Below are 27996 nucleotides of genomic sequence, written 5' to 3'. Positions count from 1 at the left end.
CCCTTCAAACTTGCGTCTAAGGTAACGAGGTCAAGATAATATGATATAAAAGTTTTTTTAAAAGAAAATCACAGCCATTTATTTAAAAAACAAACATGACCCCAGTATTAGAAAAAAATAAGTAAAAAAAAAATATCAAACCCTGTTAACTTTTCAAATCATAACTCGAGTCATCAAACCAGAAACACAATACATGAAAAAACTATAAAGGCTACTCCCCAAGAAATGAAATTTTGAAGGATGGAATCGAAAAACAATTATACAAAAAAACTCAAAATAAAAAATAAAAATTAAAAGAATGAGGTTAAAATAAAAAATAAACTAGAAGGCAACAATAATTTTTCAATTTAAGGGCTAAATTGAAAAGAATAATAAGGTTAACAAAAACAAAAGAATGAGGAACAGATTAAAAAAATAATACACCATAAAGTTAGATTGAAGAGTGAAATTAAAAATACTAAAACTTTTATAAAATAATCAAGGAAAAAAAATCAGATTCAAAAGAATACGGATCAGATTAAAAACATTAATATATAACAAATTGAAATCAAAGAACTAAATTGAAATAAAATAATTTGTTTTATAAAAAAAACCAACAATAAAAACTAGAATTCAAAAGAAAAAAGATAGACAACAAACCAATTAACTTCCACTAATATATACGCACCAAGAGAAAAAGAATGTGAAGGCAATTTAAAAAAATAATTTAACAACTGATGATCCATGCGCCAACAACTTTTTAAATTATAATATTATTTAATTTATATAAAAAAAACCATGATACCTTTCATCAAAATAACAAATAACAAAACACTAAGATGAAAAAAATAAAACCCTAGCCATACAATTTTTTTGAGTTGAAGAATATTTAAGTAATTTAACTGGATATTCAACCAAGAAACAAAAACTGCCCCGGGGACATGTATTTGCATTTTAGTGTTTTTACTGTTATGAAAAAGAAAAAGACCCTCTTACCCCAAGATAGGCGAATTGTTATTTCAGTAAGAGGTAAAACCGTCCTTTCACTGTTAAAATTCACTGTGAAGCGGAATGAGTCTGGCGCTCCCACGCTTTTCCTTCGTTGTAGTATATTTTGTGATGTTCTATCCAGTTTCTCATTCTCAAAATTTCTCTTCATCCATGAAATGTTGCTTTCCCTTAACCACATTAGCTATGCTTGTCCTTCACCTAGAACACACTCTTCTTCTCTCATCTGCCCAATCCCCAAAACCTTAATTTTCGAGTACTATAATAGTAGTAGTAGTAGTAGTAGTAATCCCTCACTCAAATTCCTTGTCCGGAGCTCCAGTGCCGACAACCCCCAAACCCTCCCTCATTCCGCCATCCAACGCATTGCCGACAAGCTCCGCTCCCTGGGCTTCACGGAAGAAACCGAAACCAAAGCGCCAACCACTGCTGGAGAAATCTTCATCCCTTTACCAAATCGATTGCCCAAGTACCGGGTCGGGCAAACTCTCGACCCGAGCTGGAGCACGCCGGAGAATCCGGTACCGGTTCCGGGTTCCGGGAAGGCTATATCTAGGTATCATGAACTGAGAAGAGAGGTGAAGAGAGAAAGAGAAGCAAAGAAAGGAGAGGCAAAAGTCCCGTCATTGGCGGAATTGAGTTTACCCAATGAGGAATTGAGGAGGCTGAGGACAATTGGGATTGCGGAAAAAAGGAAATTGAAGGTCGGGAAAGCAGGGATTACGGAAGGGATAGTGAATGGTATTCATGAGAGGTGGAGGAGGTCCGAGGTTGTTAAGATTGTCTGTGAGGATTTGTGTAGAATGAACATGAAGAGGACTCATGATTTATTGGAGGTTGGATAGAATTTCTTGATTGATATTCTTTAGTTCAGTGAATTATTATTATTTGTTTCTTGACTACGTTTTTCTTTTTTGTTTGCTATGCAGAGAAAAACTGGAGGGTTAGTTGTGTGGAGGGTTGGCAGTAAAATAGTGTTGTATAGAGGTGCCGATTATAAGTATCCCTACTTCCTTGCAGAAACTAGTTCAGTGAATGAAACTTCTCCTGATGCTGTACAAAATATAGACGTGGATGATAAAGAAGTTGATGAGGAGGGGAGTGTCCCGTCTGCCGTGGATGGCGCAGCTCCACCTGAACCAAGATCATCCGATGAAATAGTTAGACCGAGCTTAGTCCAAGGGGTTGGTTCCCCCAATAGAGTACGGTTTCAATTGCCGGGGGAGGCACAACTTACAGAAGAAGCTGATCAGTTGTTGGATGGACTAGGCCCCCGATATAATGATTGGTGGGGATATGATCCACTCCCAGTTGATGCTGATCTCTTACCTGCTGTTGTTTCTGGATATCGGAGACCCTTCCGTCTTCTTCCATATGGTGTCAGCCCCACTCTGACAAATGATGAAATGACCACATTAAAGAGGCTTGGTCGGCCCCTGCCTTGCCATTTTGCCTTAGGTGGGCTTGTCTTCAATTTTCTATCTTGAAGTCTTATGGTTGAAATCTGATGACTTGTTTCCTTTTTTATATCAGGTCGAAATACGAAACATCAAGGATTGGCTGCTTCAATTGTCAAGCTTTGGGAAAAATGTGAGATTGCTAAAATTGCAGTTAAGAGGGGAGTGCAGAATACTAATAGTGAGTTGATGGCTCAAGAATTAAAAGTTAGTAATTACACCTATTTATGCCTTTTCTTTCTGTTATGAATTTTCAGTTCATAAATTATGGTGCTTTGTTATGTATCTTCTCCAATCGATGCTTAAGTCCTTGTATCCATGGATTCTTCATTTCTTTTAGGTGTTAAGAGTTAAGACTAGTACATTTGGAAATCTAAGGAATTAGCTATTTAGCCAATATTGTGGAAATAATTTCCCATTTCTCAAGTCTTTCTTACACTGATTGAAGCGGCTAACAGGTTAAGGTCTTTCTCACAAAATCATATATGAGATTCTTGAGCAATTAGCTTTCCTTATTGATTAACTTGGGAGTATTGCATTAGAATTTGCAGTGTTCTACTTTATTTCCATTAGATCATATCATAGCACCTCTAGTTGCATATCATCAAAGTGTAAATCCTTCTAGTGTGGTATATTCACCTATCTCTCTCTCTGAACTTGTATTCGGACTTCTTTCATATGTTTGTTGAATTCCCTCTTTTGTTATAGAACCTGGACCATGGATGGCGAATTAATATCCGAATTTATGAATTAAGATCCCAATTATGAAAGTCGAGTATTAATTAGAGCAAATAGTAAGATTGGGTAAAAGTTTTCTATTCAGTTTTGTACTTCATTAATTGAGTGGTTGTGAGGCCACTTGGAAAGTTGTTTGTTTGGGATTGTGTATAGGCCACACTAAGATCTATTCTTCTTAAAAATATAGTGCATAATTAACTTGAACACACAGTGAATGAAATTCTGCAAGGACATATTCTATTCTTTTCTGAAAAAAGTACAGATGAGTTATAATCTCATTAAGTTGTATCATGATTTTTTAAGACTGACAAGTTCAATTTTTATTTTTAATTTTCTAGTCAACTTTTATTTTTATACTTCCTATAATACCCAAAGAAACATTTAAAAAATTGTTATTTAGTGTCTTTTATTGGTGAAACTTTACACTAAATATTAATAAGTAATTTTTTCACTCATAAAACATTTTTCTGCCTTTGTAGCCAAAATAATGTTTTCCACTTTTTTTTAAGTGTTGCTAAAAGACTAAACCAGTTGTATATTGTAGTGTGATTTTCATATGATTTTATTCTTGCGAAAGTCTAGAATATTATTAGCAAGTGGTGTGGTTAGAGAATTTTCTGTGCGTTTCACATTTGTGTCGCAAGCTCCCCTAACATTATATTTGGTTGAAAGAAGGGTAGGCAAGGATAGGGTTAGTAAGGATAAATAAAGGAAGGGAGTGGTCGTGTTTCAACATTTCTCTTCTTTGGATATGCAAGGGATGAGAAGGGAAGGGAAGAGAATGAGAGGGTTAGGAAAACATGAGATTAATTATAAATTGCAAAATAGCCTTAATGAGTGGAAGGAAGTTATGCTTAATATTAATTTGTTTAGTGTCCGTCTTAATTTTGCCCTTTATTCAAGCAGTTTTTCCTCACAAAGTTGCCTGAAGCCTAGTGCTGTAATCTCATTTAATGCTGCAATAATTTCTGCCAGTTGTTCTTCAACTGTTATTAAATCAACTACTTATAGAAGGTCTGAAAACTAAATGGCCCAGATAGCCTGCTGTAAGCAAGCTATAATAAGAACCTGCTCTCTATGTTGCATATGTTGTCCGAGGTTTTTTTTTAAAATTTTAAGTTAAGGATGTTTATGTCATTTAATATTCTTAAATCCTCTAAACACCCCAATCTGGGGTGTTAAGATTTTTAATTATTTAAGGGGTTTGAACACTCCTAAACCTTTTCTTTCCCTAAGTATATTTAGAGCTGGATTATTGCAGATCTGGCCGTACTGGAGCTTCTAGCACCCCCAGCTTCCTGGGATTGCTGCATTATTGTGATGGCTTATAGGCAAAGTCTATGATCAGTTCTTTTTATCTCATCAAAACTAGTAACCTGCTTTACACTTGTGGACTTCCACGCCCTTTCCTTCTATTAGTAGTGAGAACCAAACAAGGACAGAGGGTTTTATCCCCGCCTTTTATTCCCCGAAGTAGTTTTACAGGTGGATTTTTGCAGATCTGGCTGAATTGGAGCTTCTAGCACCTCCAGATCCCTGGGATTGTTGCTTTACTGTGGTGGCTTGTAGGCAAAGTCTGTGATTAGTTTTTCTTTTTTATCTCATCAAAACTAGTAGCCTGCTTTAAGTTTGTCTCCTCCCCCCACTTGGCATTGTTTACATCCAATCTCTTAATTACCTTGTCGGCTTTCTTTGAAGAGAGCCTTGATGGACTCTTCTATGTTGATGATATCTTGAGATTTGGTGCTGCTGGCATGTCCACGGGTTGGGGATTGAAGGGGGGGGGGGTGTTTGTTGGTGAGAGCTGGGAAGTATGTTCTCTTTTCTCATGCCAGCTACAGTGGTGCAGGCGGTTACATAGACTAATTAGGACCACCTTCTAAATAAAAGGGAACACAAGTAAATAACCTACTGACCCTCTATGATGTGAACATGTCGCTACAGTACTGATACAAAGAGAAAGGAAAATAAAACTGATTTAACATTACCATCCAAAATGCAACTTTCCATAATTAGTTAAAAGACCCAACAACATGAGGCAAAGACAACCAAATTCAAATTCTTCTTTTCCAACTTCTTAGTATCAAACCCAACATCTTGTGACAAAAAACTCTTTGGACTTGTATGGTTTGTGTTGAGTTATGAATGGTGTAATTTGTCTATGGTTTCTGATGATTTCAATTATTATAGATATGAAACCTTTGATTCTTGAATCAGATTGATACTAATTAAGAATTATGTCATTCTAACAATGATGAACTTGACAACAAATTTTGAAGTTGTTATGACTCTTTCAATTGGTGGCTCGCTCATGCATACCTTCTTGTGAGAGCAACTTGCATCCCCAAGTATTCATCTCTATAAATTGACACTTGATAGATGGATGGCTATGTCTGTCTTCAACCAATGAACAGAAACTCAAAACTCTACGCATTTAAACATTGGTTATCTAAGATACTTCCTTTTTAAACCCCTCCATCTGTTACAACGACTTAAGTGGATTTATTAATCATTGCATTATTCATAAATTACACATTGCAAAATAGTATCAAAGCTTGTTATTTTAAAAAGCTTTATTTGATCACACCACAGAGAATGTTGATTACTCTAATTGTAGATATATGCTAAGCTTAAAACAATTTATTGTAGTGGCTGACCGGAGGAACTTTGCTTTCACGGGATAGAGAATTTATTGTATTGTATCGGGGAAAGGATTTCCTACCATCTGCAGTTTCCTCTGCAATTGAAGATCGAAGAAAGCGTGGAGATATGGATAAACGATTGACAGACTGTATTACATCAAATGACACTTCAGAGGAGCTTAAAGACAGGAGTTGGAGGACTACAAATGCTAAATCTACAGATGACATTGATGGTACCAATGACCGGAAACATGATCTCTCTGAAAATAAAAACTTGAGGTCCACTGATGCAGCAATTAAAAGGACTAGCATCAAATTGTCCATGGTATGATGTTGTGGAGGTGCCATAGCTGTTAAGAATTGACTTGCACTTGTCAAACTCTTATTTATGTTAACACGAGGCATGTTATCACAGGCACTAGAAAAGAAAGCCAAAGCCGAGAAACTTCTTTCAGAGCTAGAGAAATCAGAGATGTCCCAGCAGCCAGAAATAGATAAAGAGGGGATAACTGAAGAAGAAAGATATATGTTACGGAAGATTGGCTTGAAAATGAAGCCTTTCCTTTTAATGGGTGAGTTCTTCGCAAGAAAGCACTGTTGCATGTATCTTTATACTCTTTCTTTCAGATTAAAGGGCTTTTAACTTGTCAAAATGAATTATCCCAAGATGGCCCCTGATGAATGTTTTCTCTTCTTTTCTCAGGTAGACGGGGGGTTTTTGATGGAACAATTGAAAACATGCACCTTCACTGGAAATATAGGGAGCTTGTAAAGATAATATGTAAAGAGAAGAGCTTTCAGGCTGTTCAAGCAGTAGCACGGACCTTGGAGGCTGAAAGTGGTGGAATATTAGTGGCAGTGGAGGGTGTCAGTAAGGGTTATGCTATTATCCTGTATCGCGGGAAGAATTATACACGACCTGCTTGTTTAAGGCCTCCAACACTCCTGAGTAAAAGGCAAGCAATGAAACGCTCTTTAGAGGCACAACGACGAGAGGTAAACTTGGCTTGTATAATAGAAAGTGCATGTATTTTTCCCTGTGCCCTTGCGTGTGCACGTGTATATTAACACATTTTAGAGGTAAACATATTGTTGTAATGTCTTAAAATTGTGTGCTCAAGCTAGAAAAGAAATAACCCATGTGCTTGTTAATTTAGCTTACAAAGAAAGTCTAAATAAATTAACTTATTTGAGAAGCCAAGAGGTTTAGCTTGTCTAAAAGCCCAAGGATGTCATATTTCAGGGTTGTCTTATTTTCAAGCTCTCATTCTCTAGAACTTGGTTGCTAAAGAAAAGAGTGAGTTGGATAGAGATTTCTTTTATATGTGTGAGGTAGATTTGTAAGAGAAAAGAATAGTGTGAGAGAGAGTGAGTTTTGGTGTAAATGGGTTTTGTTTGAGAGAATAATATGTGTGATTCCTTGTAATCTCTGTTTTCACATGGTGCGTTTTTGTTACTATGCTTGCTCATGGATGTAAGCCAAGGTTGCCAAACAGTATATATGTTTTTATGTGTTCTTGTGTGATTGTTGATTCTTGGTCTATTTCCACAACGTATATTAATGATAAGGGTCATCCATTATCGATTAATTTTTAGCTTTCAAGGTCTGTTGACTATATGGAAAGTAAAGAGAAGAGTTGTCCTGGCTTATCACCCTTGCCATGATATGAGAACCTTGAGAGCGCTTTGATGATGTTGTGCTTGCCTTTATGCAAGCTTTTCAATCATTGTTTTTTACTCGTTTCTATCTCCTTTGACTCAGTATGATATCTACATTATCCTTTGGATTTTCTGAGTTGGGCTTTGGTAGTAGATTTTATGTTAAAAACTTGCCCATTAAAATATTGTGTGGTGATTTCTTTTTCCTTTTTCTTTTTTCTTTGCATGCCCTGTCGAATTAAGTTGCCAGTTTCCCTATCTTATAAACATTCAAATAGTTGGTCCTTCTGATATCTGACCTAATATGCTGATTACTATTCCTGCTAAGTGACCTAATTTTTAAAGAGTTTGATTTTGTTTCCTTATTTTCTTAATGAAGTCATTGAAGCTTCATGTTTTGCGGCTCACCAGTAACATAGACCACTTGAAACTTCAACTAGTGAGTATCTCACTTTCCTAAACTCATTTGATGGTTTTTATTAGCCAAGTACATTGTCTTATAAAATTCACATATGATGTTTGACGCAGGTTAAAGACAAGGAAGCCTATAATGTACAGTGCTTTGATGAATCAAAATTTCAGGTGATTGGCTTTCCCTCCCTCTCACACCCAGAAACATGTCATGCACCTTGCATGCACATACACTAACACAACTCTTAGTTTAGTGCCTGCTGGCTTTGTTCTACACACTGCCCAACAATGTTCACTGTTTGATCAATACTAAATTGAACATTTTATTCTTTTACTTAAGGGTTTGTTTGTTTTGCGTAAAATATTTTACAAAAAACTGGTCAATGAAAAATATTTTATAGTCAACCTTTAAAATTAGTTTATTTGTTGGAAAATATTTTCAGCCTATGAAGTTCCGTAAAGTAATCCACTTATAAAATCATTCAACTATTTCAACTACCACTATCATTGAAATATATTTTACATGTAAAATATTTTACGGCAAACATTGAAAAATATTTTACATGTAAATCATTTTCCATCTGTAAAAGGCTAAATTACATATTTGCCTTCTGTTTCAGGTTAAAGATGAATTAGAAGAACCTGCAAGAACAGATTCTGAACTGAAGCCTGATTGTCATTCATATTCAACCATTCCTGCTGATTGTAATGCGATTATTGAGGTAAGATACATATCCACCTCAAAAGAGAAAAGAAGCATATCAATAACATATTTGAAAGTGAAACATAACTTGTCAGAGCTAATTTTTAGTTTTCGCTTGGCATTTTAAGATTGCCTGTTATTCATTTTGAACTGAAGGCCAAATAATAGTATATATGCATTCTGATCACTTAATTAATGCACTTATATTCTTCTTTATTACATAACATTGGTTTTAAATTTCCTTTTCCTTTTTTTTTTTTGTCACTTATGACATCTAATATGGAGTTTGGCATTTTGTATTATTTAAGACTAGGGATGAACATGGAGTTGATTCAACTGCTGTTAATCAAAATGATAGCCTGGGTGCATCAGCGAATCCTAAGCAACTTCAACCTGCTCAACGGTCTAATTGGACTGATCTTTATCCAACATTTGATGGGAATAGGACTGGTGAAAATGAACCTAATTCTTCACCTGAATTCGTGAGAAATGAAACCTGTAATAGTCTTCTATGTTTAAAATACATATCTGTAGCTTCTAATCTGGTATTGCTTATTGACATTTCAGTCAAATGAAAAGAATGTGTCTCACCTTAATGCCAAGAACTGTGTTTCTTTCAATGAGGAAATGGGATCATCAGTCAAATCAGCTGAAAATCAGTCGGGAGAATCAGTTCCAATTGTGGTGGAAGAGGACAATAGAAAGCCTTCCAGCGTTGTTTGTCTTTCCAATAGAGACAGACTTCTTCTACGAAAGCAAGCCCTCAAGATGAAAAACCGTCCAGTGCTTGCAGTAGGTGATATTCTATTCCTGTCATCTCATTTTCTGATTTTTTTTTTATTCTACTTTCTTTTACATCATGGTTTGCATTCCCCTTCAACTAATGTGGTTTCTAAGGGTGCTATTCTCAAACCCTGTGATGGTTTAATGGCATTTTGTCTTGCAACATTTGCTATAATGGCACACTGAACCTGGTGGTTCCAAATAACACAAATGGGTCTTTGTGCTATCATAATCATGACAAGTTGTCTACCATCCATTTCCACCAAGATTTGAATTTGGGCTATTTTGTGGACCTACTTGATTCAAATCATCACATGTTCTAATTTGATTGTGTGTTGAGAGGACTAGCTGCAGCATCAGTACCCACTAACAAAAAAAAATGTGTAAAATTAGCTAAAGTTCATTAAAAATTAAAGAAAAACACATTCAAAATTGAAGAAAAAAAGAAAAAAAACTAAAAGTCAAAATCAAACAACAACAAATGAAGCTCATAACTACTGTATCAAATTTGTCCTCTGACGCCCTCCACAAGCAAAACACAAACCGAAATCTAGTACTGCGAACAACTACATCAAATTAGGTTTCAAATTGAACCCCTATTTAACACAATTGAAAAACAAAACATTTTTTTTAAAAAAAAACACTGTTGGGATTCAGCTAACAATGCAGCAAGACATGAAACTTCTTAAGTGGCCCATGCTATGAGATTCTGCAAGCACAACAGCTGCAGTTAAGCCATGTGATTACTAACAGTTTTTTGTACTCACTGTGTTGAACTTGTGAGACATTGTTGGAGTGTTTGATGGTGGTTTCTCTGTTCCTCCATTTTTCCCCATGGCTATATTTTGTTCAGCAATTTTGCCATACAGTTTGGTGGTGGAGGGTAGAAATTGAAGAGAAGCTAGATTTGGGAATGGAGGAACTCTTTAAATAGTCAAAATTTGAACAAGTTAGTTGGCTTTTGGGTCAGATTCTTGTAGGAATGTATGTGTGGGAACAAAATATACAGCTTTAGCGGATCATTGTCACTTGAAAGAAGAAACTGAAAGTCAGTCATGCCTGGTGAAGACATTCCTTTGAAGTGTTCAAGGAGGAGGGGGAGTTGTTTTAGAGGAAATGAAGTCGATGATGGCCTTTTCATTTCTAATTTATTTATACTTATAATTTAAGGTTTAGACTTTGAGTTGATATTTTCAATTTTCTTTTTACAATTTAGATTTATTAGATTTTATAATTGACAAATCCATTTATTACTTAATATAATTTTAATTTTTTTAGAGTATTTGACAATCAGATTTAGGTATTTATCAGTGGGTGCTAGTGTGGCAATGGTTCCTAAAGGTACCCAATAAAATTGGAACATGAGTGTTGTCTGCTTCCATAAAATATCTCAAATTCAAATGTTCATAGGAATTTTTAATGGATGTGGATGGAAGGATGAAAGTCGACATGTTACAATAGCACAAGGACTTGCTGCCACACCATCGCCCACCAGTAAAATATCTCACATTAAACCTGACAGTTTCAAAAACACAATTGGACAAAATATTGCATTTTTCAAAGCCACTGGATGTAATGTGCTAAAATTATAATAGTCAGGGGATGAAAAATGCCATTAAAGCACAGGTTCTTATTTTCGTTGACATCATGGTTTAACCCTCTTAATTCTATTGGAGGACATCAATTTTGTGTGATCCACTTTTCAGATGTTGAATGTAGTCTCGTTTGCCTTAGTTTATTTTCTGTACTCTCCAAATCATTGTAGTTTGTATATTCTAAATGAAGTGACTCCTGCTCTTTCAAGCCTTTTTTATTTCTTGAGACCACTTTGGAGGGCTTGGATCAATGAATGAATTCTCCCTATGGCTAACTTGTCTTAATATACAATTACTCTTCATTTCACTCTTGACATACAAAGTTTATAATTTATGAATGATTACATGTTTTATAGAAACAAAGAATTAGGAGTTCAGCATCCCAATCTTCTTATTTTAGAGTATAAGCAATGGAGACACCTTCCAGTTTATTTACCCTCTCATTTTATGCATGTTTACATTCTAACAACCATTCTTTGTAGTCCATTCAAACTAGTAATAAATGAAGTATAAGAATCAGCTTCCATTGCTAGAAAATCCTCTGTAGTGAGAATAATCTTCTACAACGAATATACTCTCTTTTGTTGCCACTATGAAACCCAAAAAACCTAGCTTTATGAAGCCCCAAAATGTGCTTTTGTTCATCAGCTGAATCTGCTAGTCATGGCTTTGTTTTCTGGGAAAAAAAGTGGACCCCAAGTTAAGGGACTTTCTCCAATAGTCAAGTGGGGTAACCATGCTGTCAATGAGCTGGTCCTGCGATAAAAAAAACTTTAAACTACCCCATGATAGGCGATGGACGTGAATTATTGTCTCATATGCTCCAAGACCCCAGGATTTAGTTGCTAGTGAAGTTATTTTGCTGCATACTTGAACTGTGCTAACTTTCTTTCCTTGGGTTGATGTATTTTTTGTTGAACTTTCGGCATGACCCAAAAATGTTGAAAACTTTGAACCTCAATTTTCTACTTTTTGGATGTGTAATAGGCAAATTGCCAACCAAACGTGGCATTTCAAATTTGGTGATCTTACCAACTGTTTTTTGTGGATGCTACAACAATACATTTTCTTAGAGAGGAAAATGTTACATTTTCCTTTCTGAACATATTATATGCTCCCAGTTTCCAACCTTAGCCCCTCTACTCCCCACATTCTTTCTTCCACAAGGCATAAACTAAACATAGGAACTTATTGAGTCTTGTATCTCTGCTACTGCAATTGTTTTCTAGGGAGGAGCAACATTGTTACTGGTGTTGCAAAAACAATAAAGGCCCACTTTCAGAGGCATCCTTTTGCTATTGTACATGTCAAAGGCAGAGCCAAAGGAACTTCTGTACAGGAGGTGGTTTCCAAGTTGGAGGTCTGAACCCTAATTTCATGTTCATTTGGTTACTTTAAACCTGAATAAATTAATTGGTTAGAATCTTCTGCTTCTGTTTAATCCACAGGAAGCAACAGGTGCAGTTCTAGTCTCTCAGGAGCCCAGCAAAGTCATACTTTACCGGGGTTGGGGTGCAGGTGAACCAGGCCACAAGGGCAAGGAAAATAAGCAAAATGCCGGGGAGGCATCTAGAGCAAAGGGCAGGAGTCGGCATGCTGTGTCTCTTGAGCTCATGGAAGCAATCAGACTTGAATGTGGGCTGCAGCACAACAACCAAGCTAACAGACCAACTTCATCTGTATAAATTCGAGCATGTGCCTGAAGAATTGCATCCATTGCCATGATCAGTGCTTGTACTAAAAAATGCATGTTATGATGTTAACACCTTGGTGAAAGGTCATCCCTCTTCACGCTGTCTGTGTAGTGGAAAGTACACGTTCTCCGATGATTTTGGATAGTTCAGCAAAGAGCAACAATGATTTTGCTCGTGTAAGATACTTGACAGAAACTTGGTTTCCATCTTCAAGAATGAGCCGCATGTTCGGAGTCCTTTGGATCAAGAAAAAAAATCAAGGCATTCGTGTTTCTACTGCATCAACTTTTGCTGCAAGAATAAGATGGGAAGGAAAAACAAACGATAAAGTCTCGTTCCAGATGACATTCATATATATATATATATATATATATATGCAGACAGATTTTTATATGATGTTCATATATAAGAATTATAATTAAAATCAGGAATTTTGAGTATTTGTGTTTTCGTTCAAGTCTAGGGGACATTTACAATTTAATCTTAAAATCTAAACAGCTAGAGAAGAAAGTTATTTTTTCCCCTCGATTCCCTTGTATCTGTTTCCTTCGCTCAAAGGCTTAAAATTGAACCTATATTCCACTTTATTGAAAGTATCCCATGCTAAATGTTACTCGTTCAGTATTTTCAGACAGGTTTGCGGTATAATCTTTCTATTCTTAATTTAAACAAACTATCACTCTTCTGTTATCTAAAATCCATCTTTATATATATATTGAAAATGAAAAAAAGTAATTTTATAATTCATGGATGGTGTGTGCGTGTATATATATATATATTAAACTTACATTTTATTTTTATAAAATTAATATTAAAAAATAAGACTCAAATAGAGTGCCTGTAGGGTGTAGCAGTAGAAGTCCTCCACTTGATTCAATCCGACTAGATTGGAGCGAAGACAAGTGATGGATTAGTTAGAGGAGGGTGGAGAAAATCGGCTCCAGCTTTATCTATTTTCATCCCTACCCTTCACTAATCTATCAGATAATTTTCTAATAAATTATGCTACCAGTTAATTGTTTCTCCCTTGTAATGAGAAGAAACTACTAGATAAAAACTCAATCCCAACAGGAGACATGTAACAATTTCATAAAATAAAGTCATTTAAGATTATTTTTGTATGCTTGTGTATCCAGTATCTTAAGTAATCATGTTTTTCTATTTAATTGATTATTTTAAATTTGTTACGATGAGTCAAATTTAAATATGAATTTTAATCATAATTTGATCTTCTGATATTTTTTTGTAAATTAATAACTCCTCCTATTAATTTGAAAAATATTGCTTAGTTCTTTTAATGGACAACCTTGAGTGATTCAACAAATCAAAATAAATTAAATTAAATAAATAACATAACTTATCAATTATATTTCCACATAACTTCTAGATCAATTAGTTGACAACTCTTTATCTAAATATATCATATGTAGTTTGCTTAACTACTGTGTCTAATTTTATATAATCATGAGTGGTTATTCCAAATCTTATAGGTTTAGTTAAGTAGAATCCAATTATATAACATTAAACATTTTCAATTAACGGTAATCTTAAGTGACCTAACAAGTTATAATGAATAATATTAGTCTCCCCTTTAACATCTCAATAACCACTTACACATTTAAAGTAACTACTATAAACACCTACATATGTAAACAAACATGGAAATCATCTTCATATCTCCATTTTTCAATTTTCTTACTTATAACCTTTACTTGAAAGTATACTAATAGTTTTAATTCAATGAATAATATTAGTCAATACTCATCCAAATATTATCACATCAACAATATATAAAAACTAATCACAATTCATAAAAATTACCATTAATTAACCTAATTACCTAAGACCTCCTTTATGGTCGGCCTTAAAATGTCAAAATTTTATGTTCTTTCCTTCAATTTGTTTCATCTCATTCATTCACACATAATCAACTCATAGATCCATTTGATTTACAACATTTTCACATATCAATATTATGTCCTACAATTTCATTTCCTAGTTATCATCTTCTATCATATACAAAACATACATTTTTCATATTTAGCTTAAAGCTTATTTCATTGCAATTTCTCATACCTACTTATTGGATAACCACACATTTCTATAAGGTTTAACACATATCTTAAATTTCATACATGTAACTCTTATTCGCTAACAAAAATTCTACATCAACACATTATATTAGGCTTTCCCATTAGTTTCTAACCACCAATATCACAAAATTAAAAAAGCTTTCATCTCCCACCATTTTTCTCATATAACTGGCCAAGTATCATAAAAAATTCATAGTTTCTATCCAAATCTATCGTTTTATTTATTGTTATCCTAACCATTGTAATGCAAATAAGGAAAAAATGCAAAAAAATAAAATAAAATTCAATCCCTTAAAATTTTTACATGAATCCTAGACATGCATATTAGAGATTTTCATCCTCTCATCCACAACACAAGAAAAACAAGACAATATAACATAAAAATCAACTTACCCATGAAATTTGAACTCAATTTGTGAGTTTACTTTGTAAATCTTCCCTCAAGTCTTCTTCTTCCCTCAACTTGTGCTTGCTTCTCTCTCTAAGTTATAATCCCTCATTGTTCTTCTAATCTTACTCTTTTTTTTTTGTTTTAAATTTCTTTATAAAACTTTACTTTTTATGTTCCTAACACAAATTCTCATCTATGTTAGATAGAAGAAGGGATAAGAAAAAACATGCAAGAAGTTTTGAGGCTTTTCTTTATCTTTTCTAGCACTATACATTTGGCTAGATCATAAAAAGAAGGGGTTGTTTGCATTTATTTATAAAAATGCCACTTCTTAGTCCATGTGTCATATTTTATATTTTTGTCATATAATCAATATTTTTACAGAGCCTTATTAAATTCTGATTAACATGAAAGCTTAACCTAAGATATAAATATATATCAGGAGACTTCTCGTAAAAGTTTAGCCTAATTCATGGTCGGATTGAGAGATATACTCAAAATTGTAAGACTAGACAATTAATAAATTTACACCAAAAATCTAAATTTTTTCATACTATTTTATTTACTCAAATCATCAGGATTTTCAAAGTAACTAATTGAGGAATTTCATCCCTATTTATAATAAAAAAATTCCTTTTACATTTCCTTCATTTTCGATTAAAAACTATACGATTGTACATGGGTTTATATTAGCAGTTAGCGTTATTTGCATATAAAGTCACCCATTAATTTATTTGGAATTCCTTTTTATCTTTCCTCTAAAGATTTTCACTCTAAATTTATAAAAAAATCTTTCTTTAAAATAATTATTTTACCAAATTAGAAAGTTTACATGATTTATCACTAATTAACATGTCATGTATCATTTTTATTACTTTATTTCATCCAAAATTTAGGTTAAATTATTAATTTTTTTCATCACTATTTATAACAACTTTTCTTCTTATTTATCATTTCTCAATTGAAATTTGCCATTTCTAGTATTGATTTACCAGTTTTAGGTCAGAGGTTTATAATATAACAAAAAATAATTTGAACCAATGTTGCGGTGTTTGTTTCCTATATTCGAGCTTTTTAGGTATTGGCTTAGCACATTCGACAAGCTTATTCCATTTTTATTGGACCTCTAGTCATATCTTGGTATCTGGCCTAGTTCTTACTTCTATAGCTCTTGGATTGTTGCTTTATAGACTTTTTTTTATTATCATAACAATAACTTTAATTAATTCTCAATATTCTCAATGGTCTATCTTTTTAGTAGGTCATGGTCTCTTACAACATTCTAAGATATATATTGTATAAATATGAGAATTCTCTACATCTTTTCTATTATGTTTTTTAGTTGTTATATCACTTTACTTTTATATAAATTGATCTATAATTAACACTAATATTTATTTGTACAAACAAAGATACATCCTATATAAGGTTGATTGATTTAGGTGCCTTTTGTTAATAGCTTGAATGATGCTTGAGATTGTTTGTTACTAACCACTTTATTGGTCAATTCATCTTTTAAAACTTGTTTCTTTGACATAATGTATAGTTTTGCATCAATTTCCCTTACCAAAGTATTTAGGCTCTGTATTCTCTGAAACTAGGCTTTGAACAACTATCATAGTTTCTATCTCTTTTTAAAATAGAGGAGATGTTGGTGATTATTAACGAGATCATCATCATCCTTATCATTGGGTCTAAAAGATTTATATTGGGGTTGATGTTTATCCTAATCATTATTAGTTGGTTTTTAAAGGCTAAATATTGATTTGTTACTGAGCTACTACTTGCTCACCTTTTCCCCTCAAGTCTTCACCCTTTTAGAAGAATTGTATGGTATCTAAAGTATTTATACAGCTTATTACAAGGAATATCTTGTGCTTATCATGCCATCCTTTTGGCTTTTCCATGCTTTATGTATCTCTTCTTAGTACTAACATTTATGACTAACTAATATTTATCATGATCGACCAACCATTGCCTTTTAATGCTTTTTTTTTTGCCAAGGAGCCCATCAAACTTGGGGGGTAACAATTACTAATATGAATTTAGAGAATGATTTATCATATACTTTCATATTCTTATCTAGATCATGAATATATATAGATTCAATAATATTCTAGATTTGGTTTTTGAAAACTATACAGTTGTTAGTGTCACCTTTCTAGAAAGTGTCACCTTTCTAGAAGTCATACCATTTAAAACACTTATTCTCCTTAAAATTATCAACAATGAGAATGGTGTGATTGTTAATGAGATTAACCCTCCTTTCATGTATCAACTGGTCGAAGGTTTTTTTTTTTTAACTCTTTTAATATCAAAAGAGTATTATTTTCTTACTACTTTAGTAACCTTTGTATCTTTGCCACCATATTCAGTACCATAATCTGGCTTTCTTAATACGATGATCTTAAATGGTTTTTCATTTTTTATGACAAACTTGAGCTGTTATTAAACCTCTTCAAACTCCTCATTAGAGTTACTTATGTTTTTATAAAAGTGGCTTCTAAAGGCTTAGGTACACCTTCAACTTGGAGAATGGGGTACTCTAGGAGGCTCTATAATTCAGAGAAGCTCTTAATAGTGATTGGAAACATGAGGAGTTTCTTCCAATACTTTAGTAGGATCACCTCGATATGTAAAATCAACTTGAGATGGTTGCATTTTACAAGTATGGAGAAAATCCAGCAGCTTTGATGTATACGACTTCTTAGTTTTTTACAACAACAAATGGTATCGTTTTTAAAGACGGTGAAATCACTGGTTTTCATAATAAAAAATTAAAAAAGGGGTAAGTTTAATTTTATAAATGAAATGTAAAAAACCAAACATAGTGATTAATAGAACTTACTTGGTCATTAAATTAGTAATCTATGCCTTCTTTTTCTTTATTATATGGAAAGCTATTAAGACTTGACATGATTGACAGTTAATCCAAAATCAATCTTAGACTATGACATTGCATAGTGAAGTGTTATAAGAACATAAACAAATGGTAATAAAAATCAATTCATAACAAATGTTTTTACACGAACCTTCAAAAGCATGTCTTTTGCTCAATCTAGCGGGAAGGTTGAGAAGGGTTTTTCTTTTTCTTTTTTTTTTTTGAATTACTTATTATCAAATAAAAACATCTCTCCTATGTCTTTCAAAGGAGAATTGTATAAGAGTTATAGGTTTTCATTGACACATAAAAAAAACCCTAGTTAATGACCTATATTGAGTGAAAAGCCCAATATTTAAAAATAATTGAGTTAATGTCTTAGTTGCGTTCCTTACTTGGTTAAAACAATAAAATATTATTCTACATGAACCATCTTTGTTCATAACATATAGTATAGGAAAAAAGTATGCTTTGAAGAAATCTCAATTATATAGCCATCATATATGGATTATATGGTTCAGAAGATCAATAGTTGTTCTTTAGAATTGTGTTAATCACTAACCCATAGTGCAAGTCAAGGATAACCCTTCGTAAAAATTTTCTTCTCTCTCATTTTTTTTCTTTGAATAATATTATTCATTTAACATTTGTTGAGCTCCTGTCTTTTATGGTGTTATAGAACTAATAGCATTTTACTCTTATTTGTGAAATTGAGGGAGGTCTTTACAAACTCTTTGAAATTAAAGGAAGAAAAAAGATTGAGGTTTGTTACAGGAGAAGTAAAAGCACCTAATTAAAAACAAAAAAACTTGAATAAAAAAAGAATATAATAAAAAAGGACTTGAATGAAAAAAATAGAGTTGGGGTTGTTGAAAAAAAAATAAAAAAGAGAAATTAAATGAAAAAAAAAGGAATTAAGATGGTTTACGTTTTATACCTCAAATAGTATTGATAATAATAATTGATAAAGATTACAGGATATGGCTTTGTGATGCTTGGTTGGGTGAAATCTTTTTTTTTTTAGAAAAAAAAAAAAAAAACCTGAGGCGGCCCAGCTGAAAGGGGTGTGGTTGGTGTAATTTGCTAGCCGATATTTACAACGAGTGGCGGGCACGTAATGAGAAATCAAAACAAAAAACAAAACATATATAATATATATCCTCAGACTCACTGGATCAGGATTCGGGAAATAAAGGTTCAAACCAGAGGTGAGGAGAGTAATTAAAAGAAGAAGAGGGAAAAAGGAGGCGCAAGAAAGTAATAGATTAAATCAAAGATGAATTGGAGCTGCTCCACCGCCACCACTTGTGGCATTTCTTCCTCCTCCTCATGCTTTTCTTGCCCGCCCAAAACCCCTTCTTTCCGCGCCGTAATTCGAGCATCTAAAGGTACCTGCCTCTCTTTTCTGCTGCCGCTGCTGCTGGTGCTAATTTGATTCATTATTTATGTATATACAGTGGAACCGTCGGATAAGTCGGTGGAGATAATGAGGAAGTTCTCGGAGCAGTATGCTCGTAAATCCGGAACTTATTTCTGCGTCGATAAAGGAGTCACTTCTGTTGTCATTAAGGTAACAACGATTATCAATATTCCCCTCTTCTTTATTACGCTACCACTTACTTAATTTGTTCCCTAATTATGTTTTTCCCTCTTCTTTTTTACCTATTAATTATATGGGCGTTAAAGGTGCTTTTCCACTAGAATCACTAGAATAAAATCCTCCCCTCATCCCTCCAATGCTTAAGTCAAACTACAACTCCTATGGTGTGGCTTTGGAAAATGGTTTGCTTGGGATTTGGAACTGATTATTCATGACTCTCTATGATCATGTTTGTGGTCCGCATTTAAAATGAATCGCTTCCCTGTGGTGCACTTGTCTGAGTGCTCTTCTGATATGGCTGAGCCATTTTGGTGAACGTCTGAAATCTAGTTGGTGCATTATTGAAATATTGTAAGTTGATTTTCTTTGGTTATGCTTTCTCTGTTGAGTTTTGATTTTTGAATGAACTATGCTCGTGAAAAGCGGATGCTGTAATTTGACCTTTTGTGTTATGATTTCTCTGCTGACTTTTGATTCTCCACCCTACTGTTTTATTAGTTGAATAAGATTAAACGGACAATTTGCAAAACCATTTTGATATGTAAACAGGGGTTGGCTGACCATAAGGATTCACTGGGTGCACCTCTTTGCCCATGCAGGTAATATTTTCTACATCATGCTATTTGGTTCAGAATTATCAGCATGTAATTTGTACTTCTAGTGATCTCACGGGGTTGATTATGTCCTGTCATAACTGTCCAAGCTTGATTTTATGGTGAACAGGCATTATGATGACAAAGCTGCAGAGGCTGGGCAGGGCTTTTGGAACTGTCCATGTGTTCCCATGAGAGAGAGGTAGATATATCTATGTGAACTAGTATCTGTCTTATAGTTAGCTTATGAGTAGTTTGGAGGATAGATTGGAGCTATATAAGGCACATCTTAATATAGATATATGTTTGGAGTTATCTGTGAAGCATGTTTTCAATATTCTGCGTATATTGGATTAGACCCATTAAGTTGCACACTTGTGACTGCTAATTTTGCTTGTAATTAGAGAATCTAGTAACCATGATTGTTTTGATTTTAATAATAGTAGTGAATATCTTTAAATAGATGACTGTTGGTAATTGCAATGCTTCCAAGATCATTTTAGGAAACAACTGTGCATGAATGTCTTTTTTCTCCATCTATTGGGTGCCTGACAATTGGCATGAGAGCATTTAATCTTTTTCCCTCTGGTGATTTATTGAGGTGAACAGTTTTTCTTTTCTGTTTTTGGTAAATCACCATTTTTATTAGAAGGAAAAAAAATTTGCACCCATGGCCAATCTAGATTCAACTACAAAGACAGTAGCAGATACCATGAATCCACTTCATTATAGCAGCAGCAATGATGGTTATGCCAGGCATCTAGAGCATGCTTACCACAAGTCACTATCCTTGAAATCAAATATTAGTTTGTAGAAACTCAAGAAAATGCTAGCCTAAAAAACAAGCATACTAATCTCCCATCACAATAGGCAACACGTGGGAAGGATAGTACCATAGCAGGATAGCAAGAACAACCAACTGCACCTGCATAGCACCTCTACATCCGCTAAAATTAATTGATTGCCCCATCACAACCATGCTACCAAGTCAGATACTCTCCTAATGCCCTGTTTTGCCAAATCATCTGCTATAGAATTTGCAGCTCTTGGGGTATGCTTAGACCACCTCTCTAAAGAACTTAGACAGAACATCTATCTTATTAGCAACCATTTTGGAGGATGAGAATGAGAGAAAGAACTTCTACCTTCCCCAGAATCCAAGCAAAAGGATTACTGGAGTCAATTTTGTAAATATAGGAGCCTGGAAGTTAAGTATCTTTATAGTGGGAAGATAGTTTCTGAACCAAGATAAGTATTAGTGAATGACAACTATTTATGCAGCAGAAATTATTTTGTTAGTATTGAATTAGAGGAAGTATGCCACTGGGTTATTGGGGAGATACTATGGGAGGTAACATGGTTGCTTGGTTGGTATCCTCATAGTTAAGGAAAATTAAGTGGTCTAAGGGATCTGCAAGAAATAGTGAGATGGTTTTGTATCTTCTTGCTTTTGGTTTTGATCTGGTACCCTTTACGTTAAGGTCTTGCAGAGATCCCCAACCCAAGAGCCACACGGCTATGAGCTTGATTCCACTACTCTTTCTCAATTATGAGGAGGTTGAAGAGGAGTACAAAAACTGGATTAGGGTGGATGACAAGGATACACCCATCTCCTGTCATGTTGAGTGGATGATTATTGGCGGAAACTTTGCTTAAGATAGTTATTAGGCAATGTATTACTCATAATAAAGAATGCTCAGTCTAGCAAATGTAATATCAATAACAGATTTTTAAACTAATTTGAGTGGAATTTTGTGATACACTGATTGGAATCACATACTGGAAGTTTGGTTGGATTGTATTTGCAATCAAGAGTATTAATGGGTCCTAACTAGTGATATGGTTGAAGTTGACAATAATTGGCATTTACCAACAACTTTCCTTAAAACTATGTATTCTTGGATAGATCAGAGAGTAAAAGAGGATACATGTTGTTAAACAGCCTTGAGATGCTACTGTCAATTTAAGCCAAGCACTGATCATAGCTTTTAAAGGATGTACCGGATTATATATGTTGCAATTTTTCATCTTTGTACTTTGGTCAAGGTATTAACCAAATGAAAGGGATGAAGGAAAAGGTTTCAATCAAGTGAATTGAATGCTTAGCTGACACTTCATGTTAGCAGGACTGCTCCTTTCCATGATTTAATTAGGTACTGAGTGTAGCAGCCTCTATATAATCACCATCATGTTTTGGTGATATTAATAGCACCGTGGAAAATGTGTAGATCTTCGCCCTTGAAACTTCTTGCAGCCTAGAACTTACAAGAAGAAAACCCTGAAAAACAGTTGAATTTCAACATGTAATATACTTATACAAATAACTCCATTCATAAACAAAACTGCTTAAGATATCAAAATGCATTCTAGGGATAAAGTGCTGATCTTTTGTCTTGGCTAAAGAAAAACTCCATTGTGCCCTTATTTGACATGTTATCCATATGCATAAAGGACATCTAAATTCTTGCAAGACATAATTTTAAACTCTATACTAGCCTGAACTTTGCTTGAGAGAGGTAATGTCTTCTTTGTTCTTATGTAGTTTGAGCTTCTACAAATTGGCATTCATCTATTTGTCCAATGCATGAATTTTTTTACTGTTAACCAGTTCTTCATGCTGCAGGAAGGAGTGCCACTGCATGCTCTTTCTCACTCCAGATAATGATTTTGCTGGAAAGGATCAGGTAAATTCTAAATACCTTATTTTGGTTTATTACTAATTAGCCTCTCAAATATAATGTTTTGAAAATTTTGAAGTGGCTATTGTAATCCTTATGAAGTGAATGGAGTTTCTTTGTTTTTCTTATTTGTGAGAGTCATGATAAGAATCTCAAAATTAAGGAACATTTCAGGCGTACATAACACCCACAGTTTTTTACATGCACCACAAAATAGCCGACACCATAATAACATTTTGTTAAAAGGGACTTTTAACCACTTCCATTGTGTTTGTTTTGTTGGATTGGAAGATGTCTTATGTTTCAATAATTTTTTTGTACACTTTTCTTTCTAGTAGGATTTCTTTTTTCATCAAAAAAATGACTTGAGTTTTTCATTTTCCCACTTCTAATGCAATTTGATGGTTTTCTTGGTTTGCAGACAATATCATTGGAAGAAATCAGGGAAACCACAGCAAATATGTGACGTCTTGTGTATTGAATTGCTCACTTAATGAGTTATCGCTTTGCATTTTGCATAAACATTCTGTACTTATCATGTGTATGTATATCATATGCTATACTTGCTAATTGAAAGGGAAAAAGAGACAGCAAAAAAGACATCTGAGTTCTGAATCTGTACCCCCTGACATATTCCACCAAAGCTTTTGCATGGCATGACATATATCTGAATAGAGGATGTTCATAGGAAAGTTACATGCCTATCATAGGAGAGAGCCCTAAATTACTGGCCTCGTCACAGCTAAAGGAATCGCCGAGGCTGCATTCAGTATGGGGCCTGTGAAAGCTCCAGGTATGGCATCCCGGGTTTATTCTTCCATAAATTTTGGGACATTGTGGGTAGGTGATGAAGGTAGTCAGATGATTTTGCTATTTGAAAGAGTAGTCCTATCAAAGGACCTAAATCACATCCAGATTGCTTCAGTCCCCGAGGTAAAAACCCAGAAACCATACAGTAGTATAGACCAGCCAGTCTGTGAGTTTGTTTTCAAGATGATTTCTAAAACCTTGTCAAGCCGTTTCAAGTATTTTTTTAATATTATTTTCAGTGAGTTTTCTCTCAGTGATTTATTTTTTAAATTTGATTATCAATTTTTTTTATTTCATCTTTTTTATGTATTTTTTCTGTTGATAATTTCTATTATTTATATTTCCTTGAGATATTAAAGTTTTAATAAGATCTTGGAGTTTAATTAGAGGTCAATTTAATGATGTGGTTTTAATTTGTGTTGTTAGGATATAATTAAAAAAAATAAGAATCAAACTGGGGAAAAAAAAAACAAATTGGGTGGCTTATCTTAAATTCACCTGCAAAAGTTATATTTAGTTTTTATATTCTACGTTGACTTTGTTTTACATAACTTATTCCTTAAGTTTTTTTGAATTTTAGTTTTAGTCTAAATTTTTATTTTATTTATTTATTTATTTTTTTGATTTGAAAGAGAAGAAAGAAACTCATTAGAAAGGGAAGAATGAAATAAAAAGTTGCAATAAAAAAAGTTATTCTCGGTGTTAACATATTCAACATATTCAATTTGATTGAAAAAACTTTTATTAAAGTGTTTTTTTATCATTTATATTTTTGAAAAAAATAAATTAGAGTTGAGAGAATTTTTATTTCGGTTTGATTTTGTATTTTTTTAAAAAAATTAGAGGTGTTTTGAGTTGTGATTTAGTGGTTATAAGGATGTTTATTTTATGTTTATGCATGAAAATAAATTAAAAATATATATTTTTTAGATAAAAAAACACGAATTTGATTTTTTAACCACCTCTTCGATGGTTTCAAAACTGGGCAAGCAAACTCTGTTTTAAAAAATAAAATAAAAAAAGGTACGCAACATATCATTTGCTCTTTTGGCCAAAAAAAAAAAAAATCAGGCCTTACAATCCCAAACATGTGACCTCTTCTTTTGATGGTTCATGTGACCTTTTCTTTTAATAGTTGGGCATGCTAAGCCATACAATTCTAGTCACTTGACATTTCTTTACCAAGCCCATTATGATTTTTATTTGATTTGATTTGATTATTATTCAATTTTATACTTGGTTTTTCTAATAAGATTATAGTGTTTTTTTAATTATCAATCACTTATCTTGTGTGTTCCGTCGTGATTTGTCTTTGTTTTTTCTTAGATTTTATTTTTTTAACTTTTATGTGCAATTTTTTTAATTATCAATCACTTATTTTGTGCATTCCTTCGTGATTTATCTTTTTGTTTTTTACATATAAAAACAAACTAAAAAAGTTGTGTATTATTTTTATATTTCTTAATAGATCCAGGCATAATAATGAAAACAAAAACTTTTTTATTAAAATTTTCTTCCATGATTCTAATATTTTTTGCTTCAAAAAATAAATATTCTAATAAACAAATTATCAATAAATGAATTAGGATAATGAAGTTTTAATTAAAAAGACGTATTTTTTTATCCTTATTTTAGATTGTCTAAAGTCTTTCGTATATTTATTCGAATTGCCTTTGATTTTTATTAGATGAAGTAAATTGCTAAAAACAAAAATCTATATTTTTTGGTTGAGAAAAATAATTTAATAAGAGAAAAAAGGATTATAATAGCAAAATGATACCTCTAGAATTGTTTCGCTTTAAGATTACAAAAGGTTTATCTATGAATACTCATTTTTGTTTATGAGTGAAAATTATTTTTCTACTTCACATACTAATTTTTGGGTAATGAATATAAGATATAGTTTTCATATTTGCAATAATGTGCAATAACTAAAATAAAATAAACGATTGTGTAAAGGTGAAGTAGATTTATGTGTTGGCAATGAGCAAGAGTTAATTAATTATATGAACTTATTGTTTAATTTTTTCAAGGGAATTGATACTATAACTTTGACAATTATTATTTTGTTTTAATACTTTTTATAAATATCATATTCATTTCTTATTTAATTTTGGATGTATTTAAATTTATTATCAATAGAAAATGTTGCTCTTCATATAATAATAATGTTTATTAAGGATTTGGTATTTATACAAATTATTTGTATATACTTGGTTTAAAAATGTCTATGTTCAATATGAACGACAAAAAAACAAATTAAATAATCAATATTCATCTTATTTATGACATTGTAGATTAAGTCACATCAATAACATAAGAATCATCAAGTTACATAAAAAATAATATTTGATCATATTGATTATGAATTATATAAAACTTGTAAAGCTTGTTTATTAAATAGATGATCAAAATACTTTTTACAAAAAAAAAATGAAAGATTTAATGAATTGTTAGGTTTAATACATACATATGTATATGAACTAATAATGATTTGTGCTATAAATTAATATACATGTTTCATCGCATTTATTAATAACCATTCTAACTATGATTATGTGTATTTGGTGACACACAAGTCATAATCATTTAAAATATCCAAAGAATTCAGAAGAGAAGTTGAAAAATAAACTAGAAAATATATCAAGATACCTTGACTAGATCAAAATGGTAAATGTTTAAGCCAAGAATTTCAAAATTATCTAAACAAAGTTAGGATTATTTCACAATGTACCTCTATTGAAGCAACACAACAAAATGGAGTTATTAAAAGGAGAAATTGCACTCTATTGAATATGATATGGTCCATGATGAGCTATTCAAATATTTCATCCTTTTTTTTTTGAGGTTATACTCCATAACTTATCGCTTACCTTTAAATTAGGTTTCCAATAAAATATATTGATGAGATTCTATATAAAATATAGAAATATATGAGATCGAACTTATCATGCTTAAAGATTAGAGAATCGGATGCAGTGTGAAGCATATTGTATATGAAAAGTTAGGAATTAAGTCAGATACATATAAGTTTGTGAGCATTCAAAAGAAATTATTGGACCAAGTGCTAGACCTAGCCCTTTACTCTCGTTTTTTTTTTTTTTTCCTTTGCTTTTTTTACCCTACAAAAAATGTTTACTAGAATCACCTACTCTTCATTTTTGATATGATTCTTAAATACTATTATAAATTTTTATTTGAATTCTAATAATTTTTTTTTCAATTATTATTCATCTAATATGAAAATACTACTACTAATACTCCTAATAATAATAATAATATTATGTACTACTACTAATACTAATAATAATAACAAAATGTTGAAAATTTGATTAAAATGGGTGTTTTATTATTATAATTTTAAAATATATTTTAAACATATTTTTATCACATTTATAATTTTTTAAGTTTTCAAAATATGAACATACTAATTTGATACCTGCTTTAACAATCATAAAATGTTTATTTCTCAACATAAACAATGATTTTAGTTAAATTGGTTAAGATATACAAGACATACATCAATAGAAAAATTTATCATGATGAAAAATTTTCAAAACAAATTTCAAAAAGTTTTCAAAAGGATTTTATTTTCAAGGATAACAACAATGAACAGGTAAAAAACCATAGTGGGGGCATACAATTTAATTTCATGCTAAAAAAACCATATAGCCAACTAGCAATCAAATAGATATAGCATCAAATAAATAAACCTTGGTCTAAGATTATTACCAAACAACACAATCTAGAGACAAGAAAGCCTATTATTAAAAGGATACAAGAAAAAGAAAAAGAACAGGTAAAAAGTGGAACGTAGAATTTGGCAGTCAGGAAGTGAAGTGGACGAGGGAGGGAGAGAGGGAGGTCACTCTGGGTTTATAGAATCTGGTCTGAAACAAATCAATTATTTTATAGATTAATTTATTTTTATTTGGACAAAATTTAATGAGAAGATTGAGATCCTATCATGCCGCCATGATGTTTATTAAATCTAAATCTTTGAATTCATCTTGAATAGATATGATTTAACGCACAATAACATCTTCACTACTCATTATTTTATTTCTTTCACAGTTCAAATTATTGAATTAAACTTGAAATATGACAGGCAGATGAAGTCCCTAAAAGACGCAGATCGAGAGAAAGAGCACGGCGGATATGCCAATAGCAGTTCCCTTATTATTAACCAGAGAGGGCTTCCGGGCACCATGGTCGGGGCTTAAATCCGCCAGCATTCAAAGGACTTAAGAATTGCAGGGGGGCGGGGGCAGAAATTTTGGC

The 27996-nt window shown here is 32.7% G+C and overlaps 2 protein-coding genes across 3 annotated transcripts; both read left to right on the top strand.

Moving 5' to 3' along the window:
* The first annotated feature begins 1077 nt into the window (after nt 1–1077).
* Nucleotides 1078–12950, top strand: LOC133705513 (CRM-domain containing factor CFM2, chloroplastic). Its single transcript, XM_062130771.1, has 13 exons — nt 1078–1823; nt 1917–2445; nt 2521–2651; nt 5832–6149; nt 6240–6396; nt 6528–6820; nt 7863–7922; nt 8012–8065; nt 8515–8616; nt 8906–9079; nt 9165–9393; nt 12205–12335; nt 12424–12950. Exons 1-13 carry the CDS (start codon nt 1146–1148, stop codon nt 12658–12660), a joined length of 3093 nt encoding a protein of 1030 aa, XP_061986755.1. The 5' UTR covers nt 1078–1145; the 3' UTR covers nt 12661–12950.
* Nucleotides 12951–19189: 6239 nt separating this feature from the next.
* Nucleotides 19190–23548, top strand: LOC133672261 (ferredoxin-thioredoxin reductase catalytic chain, chloroplastic). 2 transcript variants are annotated; one of them, XM_062092633.1, is made up of 6 exons: nt 19190–19422; nt 19492–19604; nt 20184–20233; nt 20358–20429; nt 22836–22911; nt 23327–23548. In XM_062092633.1, the coding sequence occupies exons 1-6, from the start codon at nt 19311–19313 to the stop codon at nt 23369–23371; spliced, it is 468 nt and encodes a 155-aa protein (XP_061948617.1). In that variant the 5' UTR covers nt 19190–19310; the 3' UTR covers nt 23372–23548. The 2 variants fall into 2 exon arrangements, with proteins under 2 accessions (XP_061948617.1, XP_061948625.1); XM_062092641.1 differs by having other exon boundaries at nt 19199–19422; nt 22851–22911.
* The last annotated feature ends 4448 nt before the right edge of the window (nt 23549–27996 follow it).

The sequence above is a fragment of the Populus nigra genome, chromosome 1 (assembly GCF_951802175.1).
Source record: "Populus nigra chromosome 1, ddPopNigr1.1, whole genome shotgun sequence".
Classification (NCBI taxonomy): Eukaryota; Viridiplantae; Streptophyta; class Magnoliopsida; order Malpighiales; family Salicaceae; genus Populus; species Populus nigra.
This window is presented reverse-complemented; position numbering and strand designations above follow the sequence as displayed.

Excerpts from the sequence above, each read along its gene's own strand:
- LOC133672261 (XM_062092633.1), top strand. The coding sequence starts at position 19,311 with ATGAATTGGAGCTGCTCCACCGCCACCACTTGTGGCATTTCTTCCTCC. Across the intron at positions 19,423-19,491 it reads CGTAATTCGAGCATCTAAAG|TGGAACCGTCGGATAAGTCG; the intron begins GTACCTGCCTCT and ends ATGTATATACAG. Across the intron at positions 19,605-20,183 it reads TCACTTCTGTTGTCATTAAG|GGGTTGGCTGACCATAAGGA; the intron begins GTAACAACGATT and ends ATATGTAAACAG.
- LOC133705513 (XM_062130771.1), top strand. The coding sequence starts at position 1,146 with ATGTTGCTTTCCCTTAACCACATTAGCTATGCTTGTCCTTCACCTAGA. Across the intron at positions 6,397-6,527 it reads GAAGCCTTTCCTTTTAATGG|GTAGACGGGGGGTTTTTGAT; the intron begins GTGAGTTCTTCG and ends TTCTTTTCTCAG. Across the intron at positions 8,617-8,905 it reads ATTGTAATGCGATTATTGAG|ACTAGGGATGAACATGGAGT; the intron begins GTAAGATACATA and ends GTATTATTTAAG.